Source organism: Podarcis filfolensis, assembly GCF_964270895.1.
Source record: "Podarcis filfolensis genome assembly, chromosome: 1".
In the NCBI taxonomy this organism is placed as follows: domain Eukaryota; kingdom Metazoa; phylum Chordata; class Lepidosauria; order Squamata; family Lacertidae; genus Podarcis; species Podarcis filfolensis.
In genome coordinates, this window is record NC_139604.1 from 128,431,955 (window position 1) to 128,459,767 (window position 27,813).

Sequence of the window (27,813 nt, forward strand, 5' to 3'; positions counted from 1 at the left end):
GGCTGTCAGCAGCCCAGCAGGTACAGAGGGGTGACCTCACAGAGGACCAGCTAAGCAAAAGAAGGTAATGTACCCATGACCTCATAGAGCCCATGGGGGGGGGTTAAGCTGCTCCTCCCAAATAGCTACCCAGTGAAAGGGAACCACTGAGACTCTTCCATCAGATACTGGGAGTTAATGAAGTGGATAATTTAAGAATTAGACTCTAAGGACCCTGACAGGGTGAGTGAGGAGCCAAGCAAAGACCTCTCCCCTCCTTTCAATTCCCTCCTCCAAATGACCCCTGGGCTGGTTATGGATGTGGGAAAACACACTAGCTCCACCATGACAAAGCCTTCTGGTTTTCATCTGCTATGTTTCCCAATGAACTGTATTTCTTAAGAAACCAAACCAAACCCGGAAAGAGAAAGTGTGTTTTGACATGCAGTGTCCTAACACCTTGAACGACTTTCCCGAGAAGTCACTGAAGCGGTTGTTTTTTCCACAGTCAATATGTGGGAGTCCTTTTAGAAACCTATTCGACATGAATAGGTTTTTCCTAGTTCTTCTATCAACATATTCACATATGGTTTTGTCCTCAGAGCTTACTTGCAATGTCATATTCAAGAGACTTTTTGGGGGTGGGGGGTGGTGGGAGAAACAGCAGCCGTGTAGAAGGCAAAGTAAAGGGGGGATGGGATGAAAAAAACCCAAAACTCTATACTTTACAGAGTTGTTATTGTAATTCACCAGATCTTAACCTATTAAAGTATTTCCCGATTTTTAAAGATGTGTTTCCCCACAAAGCCATTTTGTCATGGGAGAAAAGGTCAAATTTATATTTTTTTGAACATGTGATGCTATTTTGTTCAAACTGATGTTATTTTTTCAATAGTATCTTGAATATTAACATATTTAGACCCGAGTGCCACCCATCTTTCTTGCAGGGCTACACAGGAATATTCCAAGGTAGCCCAATTTGGACAGTCATTTTCAGTTGTGGGTCTCCAGAATTGTGTAAAGGTAAAGGGTAAAGGAACCCCTGACCATTAGGTCCAGTCGTGGCCGACTCTGGAGTTGCAGCACTCATCTCACTTTATTGGCCAAGGGAGCCGGCGTACAGCTTCCGGGTCATGTGGCCAGCATGACAAAGCTGCTTCTGGCGAACCAAAGCAGTGCACGGAAACGCCGTTTACCTTCCTGCCGGAGTGGTACCTATTTATCTACTTGCACTTTGATGTGCTTTCGAACTACTAGGTTGGCAGGAGCAGGGACCGAGCAACGGGAGCTCACCCCGTCGCAGGGATTTGAACCGCCGACCTTCTGATTGGCAAGTCCTAGGCTCTGTGGTTTAACCCACAGCACCACCCGCGTCCCCCAGAATTGTGTACCTGACATTAAATATGCTTGGTGATACAGTTCTAAATCTGGGATCCCAAATCCTACTTCCTTGATCAATTTTTGCATTGTTCGAATAGATATTCTTGGAACTGAAGAGCCCCATATGCATTTTTTTAAATTTTTTTTTATTCAAAATTATAACAAGACATATTATCCAAAAACATAAACATATCATCCTTGTCCTCCCCCCATTTTTCCTTCCTCCCCCCTCCCACACTGTCAGCTTTCCAGCTGCTTCGTCTTGCTGCTTTCAGCAGAGAAAGCATTCCAGGCAGCCAGCCATAAATTTCACTCTTTATTGCCTTCCGACTCAATTACAGGCAGAAATAAACCAAGTGATCCGACTTTCATGACGCCTTGCTCCGACTGGCGTCTTTTCCCCCTCGCTTCCCCCAGCACAGCCATCCGCCCAGTCCCTTCCGTCTTTCCCTGTGACGAGGAGCACTCTTTCTCGGAAGTAGACCCTCCCGCTGAGACTCACTCTCCTCTCCTCTTCTCTCTCCTCTGAGGACGAGAAACTGCTAATCAGAGGGGATCGTTCTCTATATCCTCCCTTTCTTTCCTTCCTCATTGCCTGCAGTTCCCTGACACACACAATCCTCCCACCCCGACTTCCCTCAGTTCCAGTCTTTGGTTTCTCTAAGAATGCTGTTTTCTGCATGTTACAAAGTTGTATAGATCCTCAAACTATTTAGCTGATTATTATCAATAAAAGGTTTGTGAATGTTTATTCAAAACCTGCCAAGGAGTCCAGTTTGCTTCGTTGCGTCTTCAGATACTTTGTAAAGGGTTCCCATTCATCCTTAAAGTCACTGTTATCCTTGTCCCGTAGCTTATATGTCAATTTTGCCAGTTCTGCATAGTCCGTCAATTTTTCTTGCCATGATTCTTTAGTTGGGGTTTCTTCCGTCTTCCATCCTAGTGCTACCAGAACTCTCGTGGCAGTTGTTGCATACATGAAGATGTTTTTCAACTTTTTTGGCAGGTCTTTCTCTACAATCCCCAACAAAAATGCCTTTTTTAACATTTTTAACAAATGTTAAATGGAACATTTTCTTCAATTCGTTGTAAATCATTTCCCGAAATTTTTTAATTAACTTACAATCCCACCACATATGATAAAATGTCCCCTCCTTTTCCTTACACTTCCTGTTAGGATATTTCCGTTCCACCTTAAAAGGGAGCAGGATGTTTGTGTCACAGCCTGCGCATTTCCTGTTCACAGGATGTTTATGTTTTCTGTTGCTTTCGTTTTCTATCTTGGTGTCGAAGACACTGAAGCAGGCAGTCATGTTTTTTTGTTCTGATCAACGCTGAATTAAACTTGTAAATAATGCTCTCCTGAGTGCGACTTTTGCTGTGTGAATTCTGCTGACAGAGTGTGCATGAGCCCAGGAATGTGGGAAGCTATTTTCTGTGAGCTCATGTCGCTAATAGCTGAAACTGCGTATCTACGGGAGATCGGTGGACGTCCGGAGTCGACGTGGAGGCAGTGATGGCCTTTATCTCCCTGGCAGTATCCCAACAACAAGGTTTCAGGCCCAGATTCACAGCACTTACAGGAGAGTAAGACTGCGACGGACTGCTGAGAGGTATGTGGATGAAAAGCAAAAGCAAAGGCTTTTCTGTTTGCCGCGGCAAGAGTCTCTGATGTCCGGCTGGCCTAATTGGCCTGGGAGCCGAGGCAAGCAGGCTTCGTGATTAAAGGGAGCCAAGATAAGGAGTCTCTGAAGTGAAATAGACTCATGGCCCAAGTAAAAAGCTGGAATGGAGTTTTTCCAAGCTTCTGAGGCTGCTGAGTGCCCAAAGCTAAATCGGCACAATTATGTGACCTGGGCTGTGTGGTGTGAGAGCTTGCTGCGACAGTTTGGAGTGTGGCATACTGTGAGTGAAGCCCCTCCAGTTCCTCTGACAGAGAAATGGAAGGCTCAGAATTCGAAAGCCGTAGACGTAATAGTCTTGTCCGTCTCTCTGGAGGAAATTGCAACGCTAGCTGGCAACACGACTGCACGTCAGATGTGGAATGCTTTGAAAGTAGCTCATCTTCCGGTCATCCCAGCCCAGAGTTTGACTGCATCGGAGGTCCTGGCTGTTTCCCAGAATGCGAGTGAATGCAGGGATGCCGAGGGCACCGGTTGCAAGCTGCAGGGGGAGCTGACTGTGATGTCATCCCAGGCAGCATTCCAGCCTCCAGGGGGAGCCAAGGAGTCGGCAGCTGAGAGCTCTGTTTCCCATGGGAGCCAAGGTCAACTTTGCAGAGGCCGGAAGGCCAGAAGTAAACAGAGACAGATGCCTGCAGATGGCCCGAAGCAGAAGGGGGGTGAAAGGCCCACGCCAGTGGAAAACAAGGCTTTGTTTGCTGGCACAGCTTCACCAAAGGCTAAAGGCAGGGTTGATGGCCAGGAGCAGGGGGGCAAGCAGCAAAAGCCCACGCCGGTGGAAAACAAGGTTTTGCTTGCCAGAAAACCTGCTCCAAAAGCCAAAGCCAGGTTTATTATGGACTCTGGTGCGAGCCGCCATTTGTCAAAAGACCGGCACCTGTTTATCTCCTTCACACCTCAAGACGGAGAGATCCACCTGGCTGATGGAAGGATGTTGCAAATTGCAGGAGTAGGGACTGTGAAACTTGCAAGTCTGCACACTACCATCAGAGATGTACTTTTTGTTCCAGGTGCTGTGGACAATTTGCTTAGTGTCCCACAGCTGACTGGCGTGGTTTTGAGGTTTCCTTCAAGAGGAGCGTCTGTGTCATCAGGAAAGGCAAAGAGGACATTTTGCATGCAAAGTTTATGGATGGCTTATTCTGTATAACTTATGATGACAATGCTGTTGCTGTCTCAAATGTTGATTCTTGTTGTGTTGCACAAACTAACAAAGTTCTTCATGCAGGATGTATTCATGATCAACATCGAAGATTTTGTCACATGTCTTGGCAAGCGCTGGCCAAGATGCCTGGGTTGGTTGAAGGTTTGAACATCAAACCCTGTAAGTTTCACATGAAATGTGTATCTTGTGCAGAGAACAAGGTGAAGGTTGCTCCAAAAGGCAAGGAGTCTAGCAGGCAGGCTTCCAAACCCTACCAGCTAGTTCACGCAGACCTGGTTGGTCCACTTGCGCCCTCTTTGGGTGGAGCAAGGTACTTCATGGTTCTAATTGATTCTTTTTCTAGGTACATTCATGTGTTTATGCTTGAGCAGAAATCGCAAGCGTTTCCTAGGTTCAAGGCATTCTGTGCTTGGTTGGAGAATGTTCACAGTAAACATATTGGCTGTTTGTTTACTGATCGGGGCGGGGAGTTCACTTCTCAGCAGTTTGAAGCTTTCCTGACTGAGAAGGGAATCCAGCATGACTTGTCAACGCCTAGATCGCCATGGATGAATGGACTTGCGGAGCGAGCAAATCAGACTTTGCTTCAAGGCCTGAAAACCTTGTTGCATGATGTCAACCTCCCTGAGAAGTTTTGGGGGGAAGCTCTGTCGACGTTTGTTTATTCCTATAATCGCAGACTGTCATCACCTATTGGTTGTACTCCCTACGAGAAGATGTTTGGTAAGAAACCGAATGTCAAGCACATGAGAATCTTTGGTTCTGACATGTGGGTACACACCCCACAGAGCAACAAGCTTGGGAAGCGTGGGGCACATGGTTTGTTCATGGGGTACGGAAAAGGTGCATACAGAGTATGGATGACTAACTCTAAGTCCATTAAGTTCACAAAGAGTGTTGAGTACAATCCTAAGTGGGGGGGAAATGTGGGAATTTTCCAGAGTTACCCAGAGGAGGATGAAGGTAATGTGAAAAAGGCAGATAAAGCCGAGAAAGCTGAGGATGAGGAGGATGATGATGATCAGAGTTCGGATTCCAGTTCAGTGGGCGGCGCTGCTGCTGGTGTCAGCGACAGTGATGACACAGCAGACTACAAGAGCGCAAAGGCCTCAGTCAGACCATCTGATGCGTCTGACAATGAACTGGAAGAACCACTGTTCACCATTGGTCACTTTTCTCCTAAGAAGGAGGAGATGAGTCCAGAAGACTTGCGTCTAGTTCACAGGTCTGAAAGGGCGACCAAAGGCAGACCTCCAAAGAGATTTGCTGATGAGTTTGCTAAGACGGCAACTGCTGTTCTTAGTAGCTCAGAGAAGGTGTGGGAACCTTCAAGCTTCAAAGAAGTTCAGGAGTTAACCTCTAAAGATGCTGAGCCTTGGCTTAATGCCATGAAGGCTGAAGTTGATTCCTTGAACAGGAACCAAACTTGGGAACTGGTACCGGTAGTCCCAGGAATGAGACTGGTTGGCAGCAAATGGGTCTTCAAGGCCAAGACAGACCAGAATGGCAAGGTTGTCAGACACAAAGCCAGATTGGTTGCCAGAGGTTTTTCACAGGTACCAGGACAGGATTACCACGAGACCTACTCGCCCACCGTCAAATATGAGAGCATTCGGCTGATGCTCAAAATCGCTGCAGAGGAGAAACTGCATGTTTCCCATCATGACATTAATACAGCTTTTTTGTACGGGATTTTGGGGGAGGAGCTGTACATGCTTCCACCTGATGGAATGCAGATACAGAAGGGAATGGTCTGTAAACTGCGGAAATCCTTATATGGTCTCAAGCAGAGTGCCAGGTGTTGGAACACAAAACTCACTGAGACGTTGCTTTCTCTAGGTTTTCACCAGGGCAAAGCTGATCCGTGTGTGTTTGTCAAGGAAGAGGGGCAAAACAAACTGTATTGTTTATGTTTTGTTGATGATCTTCTGATGTTTTGGAAGAATCAGGCTTTTTATCAAAGCACCCTAGCTCAGCTGAAGGAGCACTTTGACATGGAGGATCTTGGTGAGGTATCCAACTATCTTTCTCTGCAGGTGGAGAGGGACCAAGCAGGTAATTTTCTGGTACACCAAACACAGAAAATTGCTGATGTATTAACCAGGTTGAATTTGGTTGATGCAAACCCAGCAGACACACCGATGGTGACAGGTTACCAGGTAGATAGTACTGCTGAAGCGTTTTCTGACACTACGCTGTACAGATGCATTCTAGGCAAGTTGAATTTCATTGCTAGATGTTCAAGACCTGACATAGCTGTAAGCACTAACCTGCTTAGCAGACATGCTAATAATCCTACTGTTCAGGATTGGAAAGCTCTGAAGCGCATAGCCCGCTATTTGAAAGGGACTATGCACTACAGGCTGAGGTTCACCAGTCAGAAGACTGGAGGTCTTGAAATCTTTGCAGATGCAAGTTTTGGAAGTGACACCACAGATGGTACAAGCACTTCTGGAGTATGCTACATGTACAACCACTGTTTGTTTGACTGGTTGTGCAAAAAGCAGACGACAGTGAGCCTAAGTTCCTGTGAAGCAGAACTCAATGCTCTGTCATTTTCACTCATGGATTGTGAATGGTTGATGCAACTGTTTAAGGACATCGGAGTTTCTGTGAAATGTCCTATACAAGTGTATCAAGACAATAGATTCTGTTTGGCTTTGCTGAACTCAGAGAGTTGCAAGCAAAGAACCAAGTACTTGCAGATTAAGCTACATCGTGCAAGACAGTGTATTCAGAAAGGACTCATTCAGGTGTCCTACATGGCAGGAAATGAAATTCCTGCTGATCTGTTGTCTAAGGTTGTTAACAGAGAACAACTTAAGGTTTACGTACAAAGGTTGCAATTGGGTTGAACCACAGGTACTACAGGTTACACGGAAAGGGGGAGGATGTTAGGATATTTCCGTTCCACCTTAAAAGGGAGCAGGATGTTTGTGTCACAGCCTGCGCATTTCCTGTTCACAGGATGTTTATGTTTTCTGTTGCTTTCGTTTTCTCTCTTGGTGTCGAAGACACTGAAGCAGGCAGTCATGTTTTTTTGTTCTGATCAACGCTGAATTAAACTTGTAAATAATGCTCTCCTGAGTGCGACTTTTGCTGTGTGAATTCTGCTGACAGAGTGTGCATGAGCCCAGGAATGTGGGAAGCTATTTTCTGTGAGCTCATGTCGCTAATAGCTGAAACTGCGTATCTACGGGAGATCGGTGGACGTCCGGAGTCGACGTGGAGGCAGTGATGGCCTTTATCTCCCTGGCAGTATCCCAACACTTCCAACATATATTTGAACTAGTTTTGTACATTTCCCCTAACTGCACTGGTGTTGTGTACCATCTGTACATCATCTTCATGTAATTCTCCTTCAATAGGGAACAGTCTGTAAATTTTAAGTCAGTTTTCCATAACTTAACCCAATCTTCCATCATAATGTTATGCCCTACATCTTGTGCCCATTTAATCATAACTGATTTTACCTCTTCATCTTTCGTCTCCCATTCTAATAATATGCTGTATGCGGCCTTCAGTAGTTTCACTTTCCCTTCAATCACTTCCGTTTGAAACCTAGATCTAGTATAACTAAATCCTTTCTTGCTGTCTTCTTTATGTGTTTCATATAGTTGTCGATAATGCAACCAACTCTGAAAGTGGTCTTTGATCTCATCATAATCTCTTAATTTCCATTTTCCATCATGTTCCTTTAATAAATCAGCATATGTGAGCCATTTTCCTTTCTTTCCAAGTGGTTTGAGCAGTAATGCTTCATGTGGTGAAAGCCACCATGGAGTCTTTTGTTCCAATAAGTCTTTGTATCTCTCCCATACTCTCATTAGTGATTTCCTGATTATATGGTTGTAAAAACTTCTATGAACCTTTCCTTTCCCGAACCATAAGTATGCGTGTCAGCCAAATCTGTTATCATGTCCTTCTAATTCTAATGCCTCTTGCTTATCCAATCTCATCCAGTCCCTGATCCATACCAAACAAGCAGATTCATAATACAATTTAAGGTCTGGGAGGGCAAATCCGCCTCTATCTTTTACATCTGTAAGTATTTTATGTTTTATCCTTGGCTTTTTGCCCCCCCCCCCCCGATAAATCTTGAGATCTCTTTCTGCCATTTTTTAAAGCATTCATCTTTCAGGATGACTGGTATTGATTGAAAAAGAAATAGCATTTTTGGCAGCACATTCATTTTAATCGCCAATATTTTTCCTAACATTGAGAGATTCATTCTGCTCCATATTTCTAAATTTCTTTTTACCTCAAGCCAAATTTTTCCATAATTATTTTTAAATAGGTTTATATTTCTTGATGTTAACCAAATCCCTAAATATGGACTTCAATCTCAATGTTGGACTTCAATCTCAATGTTTTGTTCTAATTCGGTTCTTTCTTCTTCCTTCATGTTTTTAACTAATAATTTAGTTTTATTCCTATTTAGCTTAAATCCTGCCACTTCTGCAAATGCATTTCCTAAACAAAGATTCAATATTTTGAAAGTATTTGCTTGGTATGTGAATTGGAATTTCTCTTAAGATATAAACTAGGTATTATGTTCAGTTTAAGAGCTTTGACTTTCCCCCACAGGGTCAGGTTCAATGACTGCTGTCTGTCGATATCCATTGATAAGTCATGATACATTTTGTTGATGTTTAACAATGCTAATTTAGATAAATCTTGTGGTAATAATAACACACGGTTGACTCATGTTCAGCTTGTGGTGCACCAAGACCCCTGGATCCTTTTTGCATGTACTGCTACTTAGCCATGTGTCCCCCATCTTCTATTTGTGCATATGGTTCTTCCTGCCTAAGTGCAGAACCTTCCCTGTTGAAATTCATTTCATTAGCTTGGGCCCAGCTATGGAGAGTGCCCAGTTATGGGGCTGTACTGTTGAGTCTGGGTCAAGACAAATAAGGACTTGCTTTACTAAACTATAGTCGCTCTTGTGTCTGCTTCTTCCTTGGCTCTCATTCCCACACAGAACAACATGCGTGTGAGCAGGGTACAGGGCCTCCTACTGGTGGGTGGCATCTTGACTTACTTGCTGATGGGAGCCCTCATCTTTGAGCTTCTGGAGAAGGATCACTACCTAAAAATGGAAGATGCAATGTTTCACCTGAAAGAGGAATTTTTTTCGAACTACACCGCTCTCAGCCCAGAAGAGGTGGAATTAGTCATACAGGTAAGGCATTACTTCAGCAAGACTGAAAGGGATGACCGTGGCATGACACCAGAGGTTAAGAGGTCAGAAAGTATATATGGGGGGAATACAGATTCCGAGGTGGGAATTGAGGTGGGGACAGAATCAGTGGCCAGCACAGAGCCATAAGGACTCACCCTTCCTTCTGCATGTGAAAATTTATCCCCATGGAGGATTAGGCAAATTGTTGGAGGATAAGACAAGGAATGGCTACTAGCCATTATGGCTCTGTTCTGCCAACACTGTTGGAGGCAGCATGGGCTTCTCCACACTGAGCTTTCCTCCACTCTCTCCAGGCATGGTCATGATTTAAAGCTCCGTGTCTGAGCACCATTTCGTTGCTCCGGGGCTTTCCTCATGAAAACCAGCTTGTTAACAGCAATCCATTGAATACCCAAATTGACTTTTGCTCCGATTCAGCTATAAAGAGCAGGTTTTTGTTAGTATTAGTACTGTATTGGTTGGGAAATGTACCGGTATTTTGCAAAGAATAAATTAGGGAAAGGAGAACATACGTCATGTAGCAGCTGCAAAACAGGTGACTCCAATCAAGGTCACAGAAAAGCTGAATCATTGCCACGGAAAACCCAAATTTATATTTCCTCCAATTCAGCTGTAAAGAGCGGGTTTTTGTTAATATTTGTACATTCGAACCTTGGTTGTGGAACTTAATCTGTTCCGGTAGTCCGTTTGACTCCCAAAATGGTTTGAAAACCAAGGCATGGTTTCCGATTGGCTGCAGGCACATCCTGCACTCAATTGGAAGGCACGGAAGCTGCGCCAGACATTCGGCTTACGAAAAACATTCGCAAACCGGAACACTCACTTCGGGGTTTGTGGCATTCGGGAGCCAAAATGTCCGAGTACCAAGGCATTAAAAAACCAAGGTTCAACTGTACTATATTTGTTGGGAAACATATTTTGCAAAGAATAATTCGGGGAAAGGAGAACATACGTCATATAGCAACTGCAAAACAGGTGACTCCAATCAAGGTCACAGGAAAGCTGAATCATTGTCTGGTTAACTGCCTTGAAAAGTGTGTGTTTCTGCCTTAGAACAGAGGGTGGGAGATGGGGTAGTCTCACCATTGTTTGGTTGACTGAGAATATGGGAGAGCCAATACTCCAAGCAGACTCTGTCCAGAAGAATTTATGAAGACAGGGAAGCCAAGGGGTAATGATTTATGCATTGCTACTAAAGTGTATGTTTTTGGAGCAAGAAGACCAAACCCTCTCTGGGGGTCAAGGGAGAGAAACACTTAGTATTGAACTTGAGATATAAACAACACAGCTTGTTATAGTGTTGCCATCAGTGTTATTGGAGTGCGGCCTTTGCCTGGAAAGAGTGGAGGAAAAGTTGAGTGTGCATAAGGCCTATGCCTACCAGTTACTGGGGGTGACAAGTGAGGGGAGGGCTGTTGTGCTCAGGTCCTGTTTGTGGGCTTCCCATGAGCATTGGGCTGGCCACTGGGGGAAGAACGTGCTGGACTGATCCACAAGAACTTCCCTTCTGAATGCATCGTGATTTGGTTAGCAGTATCTGGTGATAATCAGAGGAGGGGCTATTCTTATTGTTGGAATATTCAAACTGAGTCTTGCCTTCAATTGCAGAAACTGGTAAAATATGTTCAGATGGGAGTAGAACCTATAGGAAGACTTGGTGATGAAGGAAGGGCCAGCTGGGATTTCAGTACTTCTTTCTTCTTCGTGGGAACTATGTTATCCACAATAGGTACTGTCATTTGGTTCTGGCTTCTTTGCGAATATAGTATGCAGGGCATTCAACTGCTCTCAGATAAATTGTGTAAAGCTGCAGGCTTTGCTTTTGCTCCTTCATCATCCTTCACATCTCATTTTTGTCTTTCCATTTCTGGCCAAATAAATAGTTCATTTATTATATGCCCAACAAGACCATTCCCTGATTAATTATTTATTCCCCACCCTTTTGGGGCCAACCCATTATTAAAACCATCCTGTGGAAAGTAGTTGGGCTAGGAAACGAGTTCAAATCCCACCTTATGCAACTGACCCAATGCCAGGTCTCCCAATGCAAGTCCGTCCCTCTCAGCACAGCCCTATGCAGTCAGTGGGACTTGCTCCCCAATAAATTTGCATAGGATTGCAACTTCTTTCCAGTAAGCTACAAGATACACTCAAGAAACCACACACCCTTTATGTCTAGATGAATGCCTTCAATGCAGAAAACCATGCACTGAATGAGTGGGAGAACCTACCTTATTAGCACTGTTTAATCCACTGTTTTATACATGCATCAATTTGTGACACGGTAATTCAGTTTTACCAGCAAGCTGGTGGTTAAACTAAGCCCTTTCCAGCGTTGGCACACTGCAGCCAACACGCTAACATGTTGCGACACACAGTTTGGAAAGCTCTGGTTAAGCTTTTTGGTGTGAAGCACAAATTGGGATTCCAAACAACAGATTGAAGAACTAGGCCACAACCAACAAGATGCATTTCAATAGGGGCAAATGTAAGCTTCTGTACTCAGGCAGGAAGAACCAGCTGCACATATATAAGATGAGGGACATCTGGCTTACTAGTAGTACATGTGAAAAGGATCCGGGTTTTTGGTGGCTGCATCAACTGAAGTATTGTATCCAGATCAAGGGAAGCAATAGTACCACTCCATTCTGTCTTGGTCAGACCACCCCTGAAATACTGTGTCCTGTTTTGGGCACCACAATTTGAGAAGGATTTTGGCAAGCTGGAACATGTGCAGAGAAGGGCAGCCAAGAAGATCAAGGGTCTGGAAACCAAGCCTTATGAAGAATGGTTGAAGAGACTGACAGGAGACATGAGAACCATCTTCAAATATCTCAAGGGCTGTCACATGGAAGAGGGAGCATGCATGTTTTCTCTTGCTCTGGAGGGTAGGACTCGAGGCAATGGCTTCAAAAGACAAGAAAGGAAATTCCAACTAAACATCAGGAAAAACTTCTGACAGTAAGAGCTTTCTGATAATAAGGGTTGTTTGACAATGGAACACACTCCATCATGAGGTTGTGGGTGTTAGTTTCTGTATGTTGCCACTGTGCAGTTGCTTGGAATCACAAGAGCCTGTTTTGCATTCCAGAGATTCCATACTGTTGGAAGTCTCACGGGAGACGGGAGACAGATGTGACATTACTGGTTTCCTGTTCCTTTGTTTGTTCAGTTGCTCTCTGCTCTCACAGAGAGATGATGTATTGCTTTTCTGTCTCCATAGCTTAGTAATAAAACTCTTAGCATGTAGCTCATACTTCTCGTCCTTCCCTGTGCTGGATACTCTGCGTAATGGGAATGTGCTTGGAGCCTTATAAGAGGCTCAGGTCGTTAATTACTGTCGGAGGCGATTCCGGAGGAGCTTGGAGGAGCTCGGTCAAACGGAGATTCCGACATTTTTGGTTTTGGGCCCAGAAGAACGGAATGCAGATTATCTTCTCTGCGTGTCAAGAAGATTGATGGGAGGTAGGTGCTCATTACCCGGGAAGCCTGCCAGTCCCTAATTAATTGGCAATAAGGGTGGACTTTGAACTTCAAGCCAAAGCACTAACCGGCTGCGGCAGAAGGGTGCTGTTTGAAATGCAGCTGCTGGGAAACAGACTGAGCTTGCTTTAAAGACACAATGGCCAATCCAAAAGTACAGGAGGCTCTTCAATTTGCAATGGGGATACCAAAGCTCTCAAAAGGGAATTATCAGGAATGGGTGCAGTATGCAGAAGCCCTGCTAAGAAAAGAGGGTCTGTTTAATGTCATAACAGACGCGCCCCCCCCCCAGCTCCAGTTACCCAAGAATGGGAGGCTAAGGATTCCAAAGCAAGGGGTCAGAAGTCCAGGACAATGCAACACAAGGCCATGGTCTCACGCTACACTCCAAAGGTCCAGAAGACATCTAGATCTTTCTTCATCATAGACTCGGGAGCCACCCGGCACATCTGCAAAGACAAACACCTGTTCGTGTCCTTACTCTGCACCAAGCAGATGACCACACGATCTCCAGTCAAGGCTACGGAATGGTTGTGCTTCACAGTTTGGATGCATCAATACGCAACGTTCTTTTTGTTCCAGATGCTGCACACAACCTATTGAGCGCCTTGCAGCTGACTGAACAGGACATAGATGTTTCCTTCAAGAAGAGGAAGTGCACCATCACCAAGAAAGATGACTTTGTATTGCATGCTGATTATGTTGATCATTTGTTTGTATTACATTATGATGATTCTGTTGATGTTGTGCAGGATGAAACTTGTATTGCAAATACTAACAAGGTTTTGCATGCAGGATGTATTCATGATTATCACAGGAAACTTGGTCATTTTAACTTCGAGGCAGTTTCCAAAATGCCTGCCTTAGTTAAAGGTATGACTATTAAACTCTGCAGGTACCATATGAAGTGTAAGGCATGCGTAGCAAACAAGGTCAAAATGACTGCAAAAGGTAAGGTATCTAGTAGACAAGCTACAGAACCATACCAGGTAGTGCCTGCTGATCTTGTTGGTCCACTAACACCCTCTTTGGGTTGAGCCAGGTACTTCATGGTTCTCATTGATTCATATTCCAGATATATTCATGTGTTCAATCTCAAGCAGAAATCAGAAGCGTTTCCTAGGTTCAAGGAATTCTGTACTTGGTTGAAAAATGTGCATGATAAACAGGTGAAATGTTTATTTACAGATCGAGGGGGAGAATTCACTTCTCAAAAGTTTGAAGCTTTTCGGACTGAGAAAGGAATTCAACATGACCTTTCAAGTCCACGGTCTCCTTGGATGAATGGACTTTGTGAAAGGGCAAATCAAACATGGCTTCAAGGCTTGATAACCTTGCTGCATAACGCCAATCTTACAGAGTTATTGGGCAGAAGTGCTCAGCTGTTTTGTTTATACTTATAATCGCAGATTGTCATCACCGATTGGTTGTACCCCCTATGAAAAGATGTTTGGCAAGAAACCATACATCAAGCACATGAGAATTTTTGGTTCTGACGTGGGTTCACACACCACAAAGCTCCAAGTTAGGCAAACGTGGTTTGCATGGTATTTTTCTAGGATATCAGAACGGTTCTTACAGAGTAATGATGACTGACTCTAATACAGTTAGGCTCACTAGAAGTGTTGAGTACAATGGCAAGTAGGGGGAGAATGTGGGAATTTTCCAATGTTATCCTGATGACAGTGAAGAGTCTGAGGATAAACAGCAGCAAAGCCCCACACTCACTGATGAAGGTTCTGATTCTGAAACTGACTCAGATGATTCAGAGGATTTCAAGAGTGCTAAGGCCTCTCTGCGACCCTCTGAAGGCTCTGATCGAGAATTGGAGGAACCGCTGTTCACTATAGGCAGTGGGTTCTGCTTAACTGGAGGTTTTTAAGCAGAGGTTGGATGGCCATGTGATATGGATGCTCTAGTTGAGATTTCTGCATTGCAGAGGGTTGAACTAGATTACTCTTGGGGTTCCTTCCAACTCTGCAATTTTACAATTCTGTGACTATGAATTGCCAGAAGCTTGGTGGTTTTTCCCTCTGAGTTCATTTCCACCTGTGCACAAGATCCTTTCTCTCTCTATCTCTGCCATATGTTGATCAATATTTCCCCCCAAAGGTCCTGTGAATTCTTACAGGAAACACATGTGATAAGGCTACATAGGAAAGTATTGATTAATAAAAGATTGCGTCAAGAGTTTATTTCATTGGACAAGGTTAAAAAGAGAGGAGTTGTAATTTATGCCAAAGAGAGCCTGTCACCAAAATTTGTTTTTAAAGATGATCAAGGAAGATTTGTGGCAATCGAAATTCAATCACAAGGAGAAATTTTTTTAATAGTAGGAGTTTATGCACCAAATGAGGGGAAATCTGAATTTTTTAAGAAATTGCACGAGACATTGTTAGACTATATGGATCACAACATCATTATGATGGGAGATATGAATGGAGTGGTATCTACAAATATGGACAAGTCGCAGAGACAGACTGTAACTAAAGATGGCAGACTACCAAAAACCTTTTTTGAACTGACTGACAATATGGACTTGATTGACATTTGGAGAATTAAGAACCCCCTAGGAAGAGAGGGAACCTTCTTTTCTGAAGCCAAAATGACATGGACAAGAATTGACCAAATATGGATAACTAGAGGACTGGCACCTAAGACTCGAAAAGTGGAAATTTGCCCAAAAACTTGCTCCGACCATAATGCTGTGAAAATGGAGGTGAAACTAACACCAATCGGTTCCTTCAGATGGAGGATGAATGACACCTTATTTAGAGATCAAGAGGTTATCAAGAAGGCCCCAAAAACCTTGAGAGACTATTTTGAGATAAATTTGAATACTACTACTGAAAAAAGAATAATCTGGGACGCAAGTAAAGCAGTTATGAGGGGGTTTCTGATCCAACAGAATACAATAAAGAAGAGAGCCCAAAATGGAAAAAAAGATAAAATTTTAGAAAAAATAAAGGAGGGTGAGAAGAAACTAAGAGCGAAACCAAAGTCACAAGAGATTCTGAGAGACATAAAGTTATATCAAGTGCAATATATGAAGATGATGAACCAGGAAATTGAATGGAAAATTAAACAAATGAGACAAAAGACATTTGAATCGGCTAATAAATGTGGAAAATTATTAGCTTGGCAAATGAAAAAAAGACAAAAGCTCAATACTATCACTAATTTGGAAGTGGAAGGAAAGAACATTCAGAATCCAGTGGAAATTAGAAAATGCTTCCAGAGGTATTTTAAAGAGTTATATACACAAGGGCCACAGAAAGAGTTTGATATAGACCAATTTTTAAAAACAAATGGATTACAAAAAATCTCTCAAGAAAATAAGATAATGCTGAACTACAAAATAACAGAACAGGAGGTAGAAGGTGCCATTCAGAATACGCAGTTGGGTAAATCTCCAGGGCCGGATGGCTTAACCTCAAAATATTATAGATCTTTGAAAGATTGGTTAATTCAGCCACTAAAGGAGGTTTGTAATGAAATTTTGGAGGGGAAAAAAGCGCCAGAGTCGTGGAAGGAAGAAAGCCTACATTACACTTATACCGAAAACGGAGTCTGAAAAGACACAACTTAAGAACTACCGCCCCATATCCCTGCTCAATGTGGATTACAAAATTTTTGCTGATATTTTGGCTAATAGATTAAAAAAAGTATTAGTGGAAGAGATACATAAGGACCAAGCTGGCTTTCTCCCAGGTAGACACTTGTCTGACAACACGAGGAACATAATTAACATATTGGAGAAGTTGCAAGTGAACATTAATACTAAAGCAGTTTTAATTTTTATAGATGCGGAGAAAGCCTTTGACAATATTTCTTGGAATTTTATGAAGAAAAATCTTCGGGGGATGGGGGTGGGTCAAGGGTTTGAAAATGGTATAAGTGCAATTTATTCAGAACAAAAGGCTAAACTAATAGTCAATAATGTGATCACAGAGGAATTTAAGATAGAGAAAGGGACACGACAAGGCTGCCCAATTTCCCCATTGCTTTTTATTTTGGTCCTGGAGGTTTTGTTAAATATGATTAGAAGGGACCGTCTGCTTAAAGGTATTCAGGTCAGAGCCAAACAATACAAATTGAAGGCTTTTGCAGATGACCTAGTTTTGACGTTACAGGAGCCAGAATCTAGTACGAAAAGAGTATTAGAACTGATTCAAGAATTTGGTCATGTGGCAGGATTTAAACTGAACAAGTCAAAAACTAAAGTTCTTGAGAAAAATTTAACACTGATTGAGAAAGAGAGGTTTCAGAAGGAGACTGGTTTAACATTAGCTAAGAAAGTAAAATATTTGGGGGTTAATATGACTGCTGAGAACTTAAACTTATTTAAAGATAACTATGAGAAATGCTGGACAGAAGTGAAAAAAGACTTAGAAATATGGTCAAATTTGAAGCTTTCCTTGTTGGGTCGAATTGCAGCTATAAAGATGAATGTATTGCCAAAAATGTTATTTTTATTTCAATCATTGCAAATTTTGGAGAAGATGGACTGTTTCAAGAAGTGGCAGAGAGATATTTCTAGATTTGTCTGGCAGGGCAAGAAGCCCAGAATAAAATTCAAAATATTAACTGATGCAAAGGAAAGAGGCGGATTTGCCCTGCCAGACCTTAAACTTTACTATGAATCAGCAGCATTCTGCTGGTTGAAAGACTGGCTGCTTCTTGAGAACACGGACATTTTGGACCTAGAAGGTTTTAACAATGTTTTTGGGTGGCATGTATATTTGTGGTACGACAAGGTTAAAGCACATAAAGCATTTAAAAACCATATTGTCAGGAAAGCATTGTTCAATGTCTGGATAAGATACAAAGACTTACTGGAAAATAAAACCCCAAGGTGGTTGTCACCAATGGAAGCGAAGGCTCAGAAAAAGCTCAATATGGAGGCCAAATGGCCGAAATATTGGGAAATACTGGAACAAGAAGGAGATAAATTGAAATTGCAGAGTTTTGAGAAATTAAAAGATAGAGTGCGAGACTGGCTTCATTATTATCAAATAAGAGAGGCCTATAATTTGGACAAAAAAATTGGCTTCCAGGTGGAAAAATCAAAATTGGAAACAGAATTGTTAGATCCCAAAACTAAGATACTTTCAAGAATGTATAACTTGCTGTTGAAATGGAATACGCAGGATGAAACGGTTAAATCTGCTATGATTAAATGGGCACAATATATTGGTCATAACATTATGTTTGCGGACTGGGAACAGTTGTGGACCACCGGTATGAAATTTACGGCATGTAATGCCTTAAGAGAGAATATTATGAAAATGATATACAGGTGGTACATGACACCAGTCAAGCTTGCAAAAATATATCATTTGCCCGATAACAAATGTTGGAAATGTAAAGAAAATGAAGGTACATTCTTTCACCTTTGGTGGACGTGCCCAAAGATTAAGGCTTTCTGGGAGATGATCTATAATGAAATGAAAAAGGTATTTAAATATACCTTCCTGAAGAAACCAGAGGCCTTTCTCCTGGGCATGGTCGGCCAATTGGTGCCAAAGAAGGATAGAACTTTCTTTATGTATGCTACAACAGCAGCAAGAATACTCATTGCAAAGTATTGGAAGACACAAGATTTACCCACCCTGGAAGAGTGGCAGATGAAGGTGATGGACTATATGGAACTGGCGGAAATGACTGGCAGAATTCGAGACCAGGGAGAAGAGTTGGTGGAAGAAGATTGGAAGAAATTTAAAGACTATCTTCAGAAACACTGTAAAATTAATGAATGTTAAAAATGATGTTGGATTGAAAATAAGAAGCACTAGCAACAAAGCTAATGAGAATATGCAAAAATGAGTTGATAATGGATGAAAATATAGAACTATAATATGTTAAGATATAGAGTTAAGATAAACGAAAGAGGGTAAGGATTTGCTGATTTGATTACTTAAATGGGAATACAAAAAGGGGAGGTGTGAGGAAGTCAAGGAAACAAGCTAATGAGTTTAAAGTTACAAAAAATGGGTTTGTTTTTAACTCTTTTGTATCTATTTGTTTTTTGTACTTTGTATTTTATTTTTATTTTTTATTTTTTATGTATTTTTGTATGTTTTTTTTCTTTTTTTGTGTGTATTTTGTAAATTTATGTTTTTGTAAAATCTCAATAAATATTTTATAAAAAAAAACAAAGGTCCTGTGAATTCTTTAGTCTGGTCTTTCTCCGATCCATTTTCATTCACCATTCTATGCATCTCATCTCTGAGCTCTTGCAATTGCTCATCCAATAATTGTGGGATGATACTAACAATCAATGGTGCGTTCAGCCGTTTCTTTGCCATATTGAGTTCTGTTCATCACTCCCTTAGCAGCCTCTGCTTTGAAAACTTGTGTCTGTCCCTTTAGGTAAACAGTGCATTCCATTCCAACGGTTTGAGGTTGAATTCCAACAAGATCGAAGTATTGTTTTTGCAGAACAGGGGAAGCTACCCAGAGTGGCTAGGGGCAACCCAGTCAGATGGGCGACACATAAATAATAAATTGCAATTATATTATTATTCCCATGCTAATGGGTTCAATCTCACTGAAGGGATGGAGAGTTAAAAGTAATATAAGATGAAGATTTTAAACTAACCAGATCATCCCAATCATCCGATAATTTAAGATAAGCTTTTTGCTTTGTTTTTCAGCCTCTTAAATAATGCCTCTTCTTACACCAGCAGCCAAATTGAATTCTGGATAAGAATTAATTAATAGGAAGTAATTGGCAGATAGATCAGCCAAGTCTTAATTGAGGCCAATCGCAAAGGAAACTAAAATGGAGGTTTTTCTGAGCAGAAGACTTACCCTTAGGGCTATTATGGGATATCTGGGCACAATGGTGGTTCCTCTGTCTAAGACGCTCCCTGCATGCCCTATTTCATCACCAAAGACATATCATCCCAAAGCAAATAAGTTTTTTGTAATTCATTGTTTAATCTAATAACTATCACCAATTTTGAAAAACTGAAAAATCTGAAGGTTAAGCATGTTTCAATTCACAGGCAAGGCTAGGTCAGACTGGAATTGAGAGAAATCAAATTCCTTGAGCATTCTTAAAGTGTTTAGCGGCTTCGGAATTGCAACTTATTTTAGCCATGACGGTCACAAATGGAGGAACTCAGCTCTCTCCTCACTGCAGATCAACCTACATTTGTTTTCATTGTCATGAAAATGCAGTGATCCCCAGATTTTCATGACCAATATATTATCAATCTTTTGGGGTTTTTTAAAGGGTTGCCATGATGAGTCTCCATTTCACCCAATGTTTCACAAGGTCTCCAAAGTCATACCTGCACACTTGGCCTCTTCCATTGCATCTCAGGTCAGTTCTTCCACAGTGGGCCTTTCCGGTCCAAGGAACAGGAGGGAGACACTTGAAGCTCCCACATAATTATGCCTGGAGGAAGTTTCTTTGTTTGAAACTGTTAATTGCCCCAAGTGCATTGGCACAAAGGCAGCAGAGGATTAAAGAAAGAAGCAAAAAACAAGATCTGGATTACAATCATAAATATGGAGACCTGGCAGGCCAGAGGCCTGTAAAGATGGACTTAAAGGGAAAGACAAATTTGACCAAAGTGGAAGCAGGAGTTATTGGGACATTTGGACTTAAAAGAAGCAAAAAACAAGATTTGGATTACAATTTTAAATATGGTGGCCTGGCAGGAAGAAGTATGGACCTTATGGGGACAGAGCTTCTCCGAGATCTGGTGTTTAACACAAAGGACTATCAAAAAAACCGGCAGAGAGGAAAGGAGAGAGACTTAAGGGCCTCGGATGTGAGATCACCAGGCTGATACCAGATGGATTGATGGACAGTGGTTGGAGATTGAAACCGGGAAAAGCGGGGAGTGGGGTTTTGGTTATCCAAAGGCGGTATAAATATATTCTTTTTTTTTCTTTCTTGTAAATAATCTGTTTTGCTATTTTAGATTAAAATGGGGAAATCGTAAAATGGAATTGGGGTCGACTTTAGAAAAAGGTATTAAGAATAAGATTTGATGTATTAAGATTGAGATTTATGTTAAAATTGGTTAAACAAAAAGGATTTAAATATAATAAGGTAAAATTTGGGGACAGGAACTTGTTGAACTAAAAATTGAATTGGAATACAAGAAGAGGAGATGTGGGGAAGTCAAGGAAAAATGTTATTGAAAGGTATATGTTTGTTTTGGGTTTTTTTCTTTTTTTGTGTGTGTGTGTTTTGTTTTTTCTTAAACTTTTTGAAAACTTCAATAAATATTTTATAAAAAAAAAAGGAAGTCAATAAGTGCAGTACATAAAATAAATACATTGGGCTGTATTCAAGGCTGCCATTTTGGTCATGCACAGACCTCTGCTTGCACAACGAAGCTTATCCCTCTTCTCCTCACTGCACCCCTCTTAGCACCATCAAAGTCTGCGCCAGAGGGTATGGGGATCCTCTGGAGCAGATTTGGGGGTTGTACAGGAGAGAGGAAGGAAGCAGCAGTCAGTCTCAATGCACAAGCAGCTCTCCACTGGAAACAACCCTTCGTAGGGACCCTGCTCTGTAACTTCTCTAGGCAATTGGCAAATCAACAGTTGCTGACGTCCTTTGCAACCCTTTCTTAATCTTTCAACAGGCTATGGAAACCTCTGTCCCCATACGAGAGAAGGTCAGCTCTTTTGTGTTCTTTTTGCTCTCTTTGGAATCCCCTTCAACCTCATCTGCTTTAACTATATTGGCTCTTCAGTCTCAAGACTCTTCGAAAACTGTGCAGAGAAAGTGTATGGGAAAGGAAACAAGGTAATTCAGCTACTTTATCTGGAGATAATTTCTAATCTTACCAATCACAAGACTGAGGCCGACATAGACTGCTATAGACATAGACAGCACTCAGGTCCTGTTTGCAGGTTTCCTGTGGGCATCTGGTCAGCTTTCATGAGAACAGGATCCTCAACTAGATGGGCCCTTGCCTGATCCAACAGATCTCTTCTTCTATTTTATTGCATATACATATGCATATCTGATTAGCTGCCTCTATAAGAGGTGGAAGACAAGGGTAAATTAGACATGTGCGTTATGCCATCTGAGGAAGATAAACTTGAACTGTGCCTTCAATTAGGAATGAAATACCACCATAGAGCTTGACCACCATGAATTGTGACATCAGCAGGAAATTGTGCTCCAGATGAAGTTTAACGGGTGGAATTATTATTATTTATCTGTTAACGCAGCCTAAAATAACAGTGCATGGCTGTAGGTCGAGAGAACTGAGCTCTGTTGCATCAAACCTGCCTTTTTTCTTTTCTTTTCTTGCTTATCTTTCAGAAATCAGCAAGATACATTTTCGTGTTCGTGGTTCTGGGAATTCTAATGTTTCTTATTTTGCCATCATTCTTCTTTCAATGGATGGAGGGCTGGGCTTATTATGAAGCTATCTATTTTACATTTGTTACACTCAGCACCATTGGTTTTGGAGACTATATAATAGGTAAGGCTTTCAAAATACTTTGATATTGTGGGCTTAACTGATTGTACAGATAAAGCAAGGTCATTTGTGGCCTCAAGGTACTGGTGGCAGTAATAGGCAAACTGTCCCCAATCCCATCCCCACTAATGCCCCTGCCGCACCACCCATTATTCCACCACGCAGCACAAAACCTCCAGATTAAAACCTGGCAAACCAAAGGCTTATATTGTCTAATAGACTTCTACAAAAATAACAAACCCTTGTCAACACAAGAAATACAAGACAAACTAGAAGACACCCAAATGCCCTGGTTAACACATCACCAATTGCATACCCTCTTAAACAATCCAGCAGTAAAATCAACAGCAACTAGGCCTCTGACAACCTTCAAAACCTCCTTCTAACAACAAAGGGACAGGTAGAGGAATGGCATCCAGAATATACAAAATACTACTACAAAATCCCACGAACTCCCTAGACGCAATCAAAAACAATGGGAGGATGACATAGGCTATGAGATTAACCCCACTCAATGGAACAAAATGTGTTCTAAACCCCCCTTTAAATCCATATCAATGAAAAGAAAAGATCTCACCCTGAAACTCACCTACAGGTGGTACCTAACACCAAGAAAACTAGCTAATATGCCCAGGAACCTCACCAAAATGCTGGAGAGGGTGCACCTCCACAGGCACATACCTCCACATGTGGTGGGAGTGCCCCAAAACCCAACTATTCTGGACAAGAACCATACGAGAAATAAGTAAAATAACCAAGCAAGTATTAGAAAGCACCCCAGAATTGGCCTTACTAAACATCTTCCAAGACAATAATGCCCACTTACACCGCAAAGAACTCATAACCCACCTACTTTAAGCATCCAGAAGCATCCTAGCCAGACACTGGAGAGACCTGTCAGGAGTAAGCATGGACCAATGGTACCAAATAGTATGGGAAACAGCCTGACTAGAAAAATTATCCAATAAACTGAAACTGACAAGGGGACAAATAGAAGAAGACACCTTCAACCCGGTATGGCTCCCCTTTATCACGTACACAGCCCAACAAGACAATGACAAAAACCCATCAACAGCATACAAATCAATATGGCTAACCTGATCCAAACCCAAACCCTGATCCAAACCTGATATCCACCCACCCCACTCACACATGAAAACAAAGACCACCACAGCCAACCTCAAATGAATAACCACATCCTAGGCCAACCTCAACCTCTCTCACCACCAAAGGAACACAAGTGAACAGCAAAGAACCTGCACAAGCAATGCTGACACCAAACCCTACATATAGTAAGTAAAAGAGAAACATCGCCACCCGACCCCAACCCCACTCATCTTCCTCCCCTTTTCTTCCTAATGTCTCAACAAATGAAACTGATTTGTAAAAATGTTACATGGAAAAAATACGAGAGAGAGACATTGCACATACTTTTGTAAATCAATAAAGTCTTTAATTAAAAAAAGGGGGGGAGGTACTGGTGGCAACCAATCTGCTCTACTGAAGAATATGAAAGCTCAGTTCAGGTTTCATAAAAAATGATGACTTGCAATGATTATAATCTGGAACCCAAACCATATTTTAAGTTTCTCAAGTACAGACCCTCCAAGTATCCCTATTTTCCAGGAACAGTTCTGGATTTACAGAAGCCATCCCAAAGAGTACTCATCAATGGTTCCTCAACATCCTGGAAAAAAAGTGACAAGTGGTGTGCCACTGGGTTCTGTTCTGGGCTTGTTGTTGTTCAATGTCTTTATAAATGCTTGGCTGAATGAACTGAGAGGATGCTTCTCAAACGTACAGATGACACCGAACTCGGAGGGGTAGCTAATGTCACAGAAGACAGAATCACAATTCAAAATGACCTTAACAGATTGGAAAACTGGGCACAAGCTAACAAAATACATTTCAATAGGGACAAATGTAAGGTTCTGCGCTTAGTCAAGAAAAACCAGCTGCACAAATATAGGATGGGGGACACCTGGCTTACTAGCAGTACATGCGGAAAGGATCTAGGGGTCTTGGTGGACCACAAGCTTAACATTAGTCAACCGTGTGATGCAGCAGTGTGTGTGTGTGGGGGGGGAGCTAACTCTATTCTCGGCTGCATCTGTAGAAGTATAGTGTCCAGATCAAGGGAAGTAATAGTACCACTCTATTCTGCCTTGGTCAGAACACACCTAGAATACTGTGTCCAGTTCTGGGCACCACAGTTTAAGAAGGCTGTTGACAAGTTGGAGCTTGTGCAGAGAAGGGCAGCCAAGATGATCAAGGGTCTGGAAACCAACCCTTATGAGGAATGGTTGAAGGAGCTGGATATGTTTAGCCTGGAAAAGAGGAGGCTGAGAGGTAGCCAACTTCAAATATATCAAGGGCTGTTACGTGGAAGAGGGAGCATGCTTGTTTTCTCTTGATCTTTAGAGTAGTATAATGATCTCAGGCAGTCAGATGGCTCCAGTATGCAGTAACGAGCCTCTGGAAAATTCATGTACGTATATTTACAGATCAAAGAAACAAAGCGCAGCACACACCAATCATTCTCTGGTAATCAGGTGCTCAGTCTGAGTTTCCGTTCCTCAGACAACACAAGGTTTGACAACGTCTGGCCCTACTCCTCTGACCCTTACATAGCCTTCTCACCCTCTCCTCCCTCCTGCTGTGAGGAGGGAAGTCCCTCTTTTTGTTCTCCACTGAAGATTCCCCTGAACTCTCTTGCCTTCATGGTTGCCTAGTAACCTCAAGATGTCTCTACCTTGGGTCTCATTCTCTGTTACTCTGCCAACTTTGTAAGACTGAGAAGGAAGGGGGTCAAGTTAACCCACTCCTGTCCTGCCTGTGATTGTGTTCTCTCATTGTCCAAGTCAGATCCCTCCCATTCGTCTGACCCTGCTAGATCCCTGACAAGTAGGACTCAAACCAATGGCTTCAAGTTGCAAGAAAGAAGATTCGGACTAAACATTTGGGGGAAATTGTGACAGTCAGATCTGTTCGGCAGTGGAACAGACTCCCATGAGAGGTGGTAGACTCACTTTCCCTGGGGTATTTTAAGCAGAGGTTGGATGACCATCTGTCATGGATGCTTTAGCTGAGATTCCTGCATTGCAGAGGGTTGGGCTGGATGCATCAAACATGAAAGAAAAGAAAATGCCCAGTATGTTTTCCTGGACAGTGATTTTGCACCTTTCTCTTGGTTGGAACTGCAACTCCACCCCCATTGTTCAGCCCAGACACTGAGGTCCATCTGTGGTGGGTCCCTCACTGCAAGAATTGAGGTTACAAGGAACCAGGAAGATGTCAAGGAGATAACACAACCTTTAGAAGACATCTGAAGGCAGCCCTGTATAGGGAAACAAAATACAGTAGTACCTCGGGTTAAGTACTTAATTCGTTCTGGAGGTCTGTTCTTAACCTGAAACTGTTCTTAACCTGAAGCACCACTTTAGCTAATGGGGCCTCCTGCTGCTGCTGCACCACCGGAACCCGATTTCTGTTCTTATCCTGAAGCAAAGTTCTTAACCTGAAGCACTATTTCTGGGTTAGCGGAGTGTGTAACCTGAAGCGTATGTAACCTGAAGCGTATGTAACCCGAGGTACCACTGTAAAAAAATTCCTTCCAGTAGCATCTTAGAGACCAACTAAGTTTGTTATTGGTATGAGCTTTCGTGTGCATGCACACTTCTTCAGATGTACCCGTATTTTTTGCTCTATAACACACACCCGACCATAACACGCACGTAGTTTTTAGAGGAGGAAAACAAGAAGAAAAAATCTAAACGAAACAGTGGATGTATGATTTTTGTGGTTCATGCTGTGGCCACAGACATGTGATCTGACAGTGAGTTTGGAGTAGCCCAATGCAAAAATCCTGAGGATCCATGTGGATCCATGCTTTGTAACCACGTTTTTGTGCCACTGCGGCCCCAGGCAACAGTGGATGCGTGATTTTTTTGGTGCAAGATGTAGCCATGGACATGCTATGTGATCTGATGGTGAATTTGGGGTGACCCAGTGCAAAAATCCTGAGGATCCATGTGGATCCGTGCTTTGTAACCACGTTTTAAGTGGGGAGGGAAGGAAAAGCACTCAAGGGACAAGGAGCATGCGTGGGGTGTGTGGAGAAGGATGCTGCTAATAATGCAGAAGAGGGGTATAAGGGGAGAAGGCTCCTCTCCTCTCCCACTTTGCTCCTTTAAAGCAAGCAGGCTCTGCTTTTCTCCCTCCTCCCCGCTCATCCCCGGCTTAGAGGGCTGAAAAACTTTGCTGCTATGTAGCGAGCTGAGTGGGGAGGAAAGAGGGACAGTGAGCCTGCTTGCTTTAAAGGAACCAACCGGACAGGAGCCGCTTACACTCGTGTAAGCGGCTCCTCTCCTCTCCCGCTTTGCTCCTTTAAAGAAGCAGGCTCTCTGTCCCTCTCTCCTCCCCACTCAGCGGCTCTTCTCCCACTTTGCTGTTTCAAAGCGAGCCACGGAGGAGGGAAGGAAGGGGAACCATGGATCCTCTGCTCACGACTGCAGCAGATCCCCCCACCACCTGTAAGCATTCCCTCCATAACACGCACAGACATTTCCCCTTACTTTCTAGGAGGAAAAAAGTGAGTGTTACAGTGCAAAAAATATGGTATATCAATAACAAACTTAGTTGGTCTCTAAGGTGCTACTGGAAGGATTTTTTTTTATTTTGTTTCGACTACGGCAGACCAACACGGCTACCTACCTGTAAATGTACAGTGAAGTTTGTAATGTTGTATGTTTTATAATGTTTTGATATACACTGGAAGCCTCCCAGAGTGGCTGGGGAAACCCAGTCAGATGGGTGGGGTACAAATATTATTATTATTAAGCAGGAAGTTATAGGATGTGCACAGATTGGGAATGTGGTAGGGCAACCACCCCAAAGCTTTTGCAGGCCAAAACATCATCATGTGCCCAAACCATCACGAATAGGCAATTATAAAGACATTGGCAGTTTCCTGTGTTCGTCTTCTCACAATTCAGTGGTAGAAATGTCTTTTAAATGTATGGTGCGAATGTGAGCTAACGAAGTTTAGATAAACTGAATTGGTGAGTCCTTTAAATCACCTCCTCACACTTTATTATTGCTTTTCTCTGTGTCTCCAGGGATTAAGCAGGACAGGACGTATTTTCCGGGCTACCGGATGCTCGGAGCCGCTTGGATCGTTGTTGGTCTGGCCTGGATAGCTGTGTTGTTTCAACGGGTCTCTTCATTCCTGGCACCTGTGGATCCAAAAGCAAGCTCACCAAAAAAGAGTAAACGGTGAAGATAACACCATCCCAAAGGAGTCAGTCTGCTAGATTTCCACTGGAGGAGAATTTATCATTGCATTCTGGTGGAGACAGACATAAAAATCAGCTAAACTCAAGAACTTCTGCTGAGCTTTTTATAATTGTATGGCAGTGTGACATTTAACTGATTCCTTAAAAACTCACTAGCTGCTCTTTA

At 42.6% G+C, this 27,813-nt stretch overlaps 1 protein-coding gene and 1 long non-coding RNA gene across 2 annotated transcripts in view; one reads left to right on the forward strand and one right to left on the reverse strand.

The window, feature by feature from the left end:
• The window catches only part of LOC310766573, a 123,015-nt gene that overhangs the window by 3,511 nt on the left and 91,691 nt on the right, over positions 1-27,813 (reverse strand). The gene's annotated exons all lie outside the window — the stretch shown is intronic.
• LOC310765390 (potassium channel, subfamily K, member 16-like) lies at positions 76-27,736 on the forward strand. Its single transcript, XM_083620238.1, has 6 exons — positions 76-222; positions 9,191-9,391; positions 11,021-11,141; positions 21,505-21,668; positions 22,194-22,356; positions 27,471-27,736. The coding sequence occupies exons 2-6, from the start codon at positions 9,197-9,199 to the stop codon at positions 27,629-27,631; spliced, it is 804 nt and encodes a 267-aa protein (XP_083476364.1). The 5' UTR covers positions 76-222; positions 9,191-9,196; the 3' UTR covers positions 27,632-27,736.